Raw genomic sequence first — 1,801 nt, 5'->3', positions numbered from 1 at the left:
AGCCTTTATACTATTACAGTGCATGATAATTTAGACATTTGATTCTTAAATGAAAAAGGTATAAAACTGAATATTGTTATATGCTTCTGGAATTATTGATTACACAAAATGTCTTAAACGTATCTAATAGTTTCTTTTTTCGTTGTTTAATTGTTAAAAAATCTGTTCCCTTGTAGAATAAATTTATTTCAAACTCTTTATGATGAATAACACTAGAGGTAAAAAACGGCAGAATGAAGTACAGGCTAAAGATAAGTCAAGCAAATAGGCAAACACAAAAATCCCCTTTATCAAGGGAAATAGTGATAGAGTCAAATTATTTTGCTCATTCTTAAGGCCAGGACTCATGTCATCATCATCATTTCCCAGTATTTTTAAGTATGTTCTCGACATCTGATGAGCTTTCTAAAGGCCAGCTTGAAATCTTCGTTAAAGCTAGTGTACAGCAAAGGGTTGATAAGGGAGTTGACATATCCAAGCCAGGTCAAGAAGTCCGCTACTTCTGGAGAGACAGTGCAAACATGGAGGCCCACAAGCAACTCCTTGATGAAAAAGGGCAACCAGGACAAAATGAAAGCACCTAAAATCAGCCCCAGAATGCGAGCAGCCTTTCGTTCCCGTGTTGTGGAGATCTGCTGCCGGTCACCAGCCAGGTCCAGGTCATTCTCAAAAGGAGGGATCCTCACGGACACATTGATTTTATCGAATTCTGTGGTCGGGTCGGATGTGGAGAAGTCTGAGACACAGAACGTCTGTGTGAGCTTGCAGCTGGCAAAGGAGTTTTGGCTGTCAGTGCTCCTGTTGCTGAGGTGGCGGCTTGAACCCCGCTTTTGATAAAGGCTCTTTGCAGCGTGGTAAATTCTGTAGTACAGGATCAGGATTAAAGTCAAGGGGATGTAAAATGCCCCCAATGTGGAATAAATAGTGTAGATGACATGATCGTGCTGAATGCGGCATTCACTGGGAATATTGACGCTGTGGTGATTTCTCCAAAACAAAGGGGGCATTGATATGAAAATGGAGATAGTCCACACGGTGACTATCATCAGTCCAGCCCTTTTTGCTGTTCTTTTCCTGGCGTATTCAATAGCATCTGTGATTGCCCAGTACCTGTCCAGAGCAATGACACATAGATGAAGGATTGAACACGTGCAACAGGTCATGTCGACGCTAAGCCAGATCTCACAGATGAAGTATCCCAAAGTCCATTTATCTATCATTATGTAAGTGATGCTCAAGGGCATGACAAGAACAGCAACAAGGAGATCTGTCACAGCTAGTGAACATATTAAATAATTTGCCGGCTGGTGGAGCTTCTTGGTTGTGGAGATTGCCGCAATTACAGCAGAATTCAGCAGCATAGTCAGGGTTGTGATTGTGGCCAAGGTCAGGGTAACGAGCATCTTTTCAGTTACTGTTTTTGGCTTTGCAGCCACGTTGGCTTCAGTGGTGCAATTTGTAAAATTCATTTTCCCCTCCAGGATGCACAGTGAAAAAAGAAGTTGCTGCTTCAAGTAACGAAGAGTTCCAGGTTCAGAAGTCACCCATTTGAAAATGGGACAGAGACGCTTTGGGTGCAATTTTTTTTTATAATCCTATATTCAGCAGAGCAGTGAAAAGCTTCAAGGTTTCCTCCTGTTCATTGTCTTCCTAGAAGATAAAAACACATCTGTTAGTGAACCTAGAAAAAACCCACCTTTTGGCAAAAAGTCCTATACTTCTAATATTACCACCTCAAATAAAAATTTTGGTCTGCTTTTTCCTTCTCTCCTGCCTTTTCTCACCCTTTTTCTCTGCATTC

The 1,801-nt window shown here is 41.4% G+C and overlaps 1 protein-coding gene across 1 annotated transcript; it reads right to left on the bottom strand.

Moving 5' to 3' along the window:
- Window positions 1-374: 374 nt before the first annotated feature.
- Window positions 375-1,484, bottom strand: HTR1E (5-hydroxytryptamine receptor 1E). The gene has a single exon (XM_074864730.1). It carries the CDS (start codon window positions 1,467-1,469, stop codon window positions 375-377), a length of 1,095 nt encoding a protein of 364 aa, XP_074720831.1. The 5' UTR covers window positions 1,470-1,484.
- Window positions 1,485-1,801: the final 317 nt, after the last annotated feature.

Source organism: Strix uralensis, chromosome 3 (assembly GCF_047716275.1).
Source record: "Strix uralensis isolate ZFMK-TIS-50842 chromosome 3, bStrUra1, whole genome shotgun sequence".
In the NCBI taxonomy this organism is placed as follows: Eukaryota; Metazoa; Chordata; class Aves; order Strigiformes; family Strigidae; genus Strix; species Strix uralensis.
The sequence above is the reverse complement of the archived record's forward strand: the minus strand, read 5'-3'. Positions and strand labels throughout refer to the sequence as shown.

Bases quoted from the DNA above. Each gene is read 5' to 3' on its own strand.
- HTR1E (XM_074864730.1), bottom strand. From the start codon at position 1,469: ATGAATTTTACAAATTGCACCACTGAAGCCAACGTGGCTGCAAAGCCA.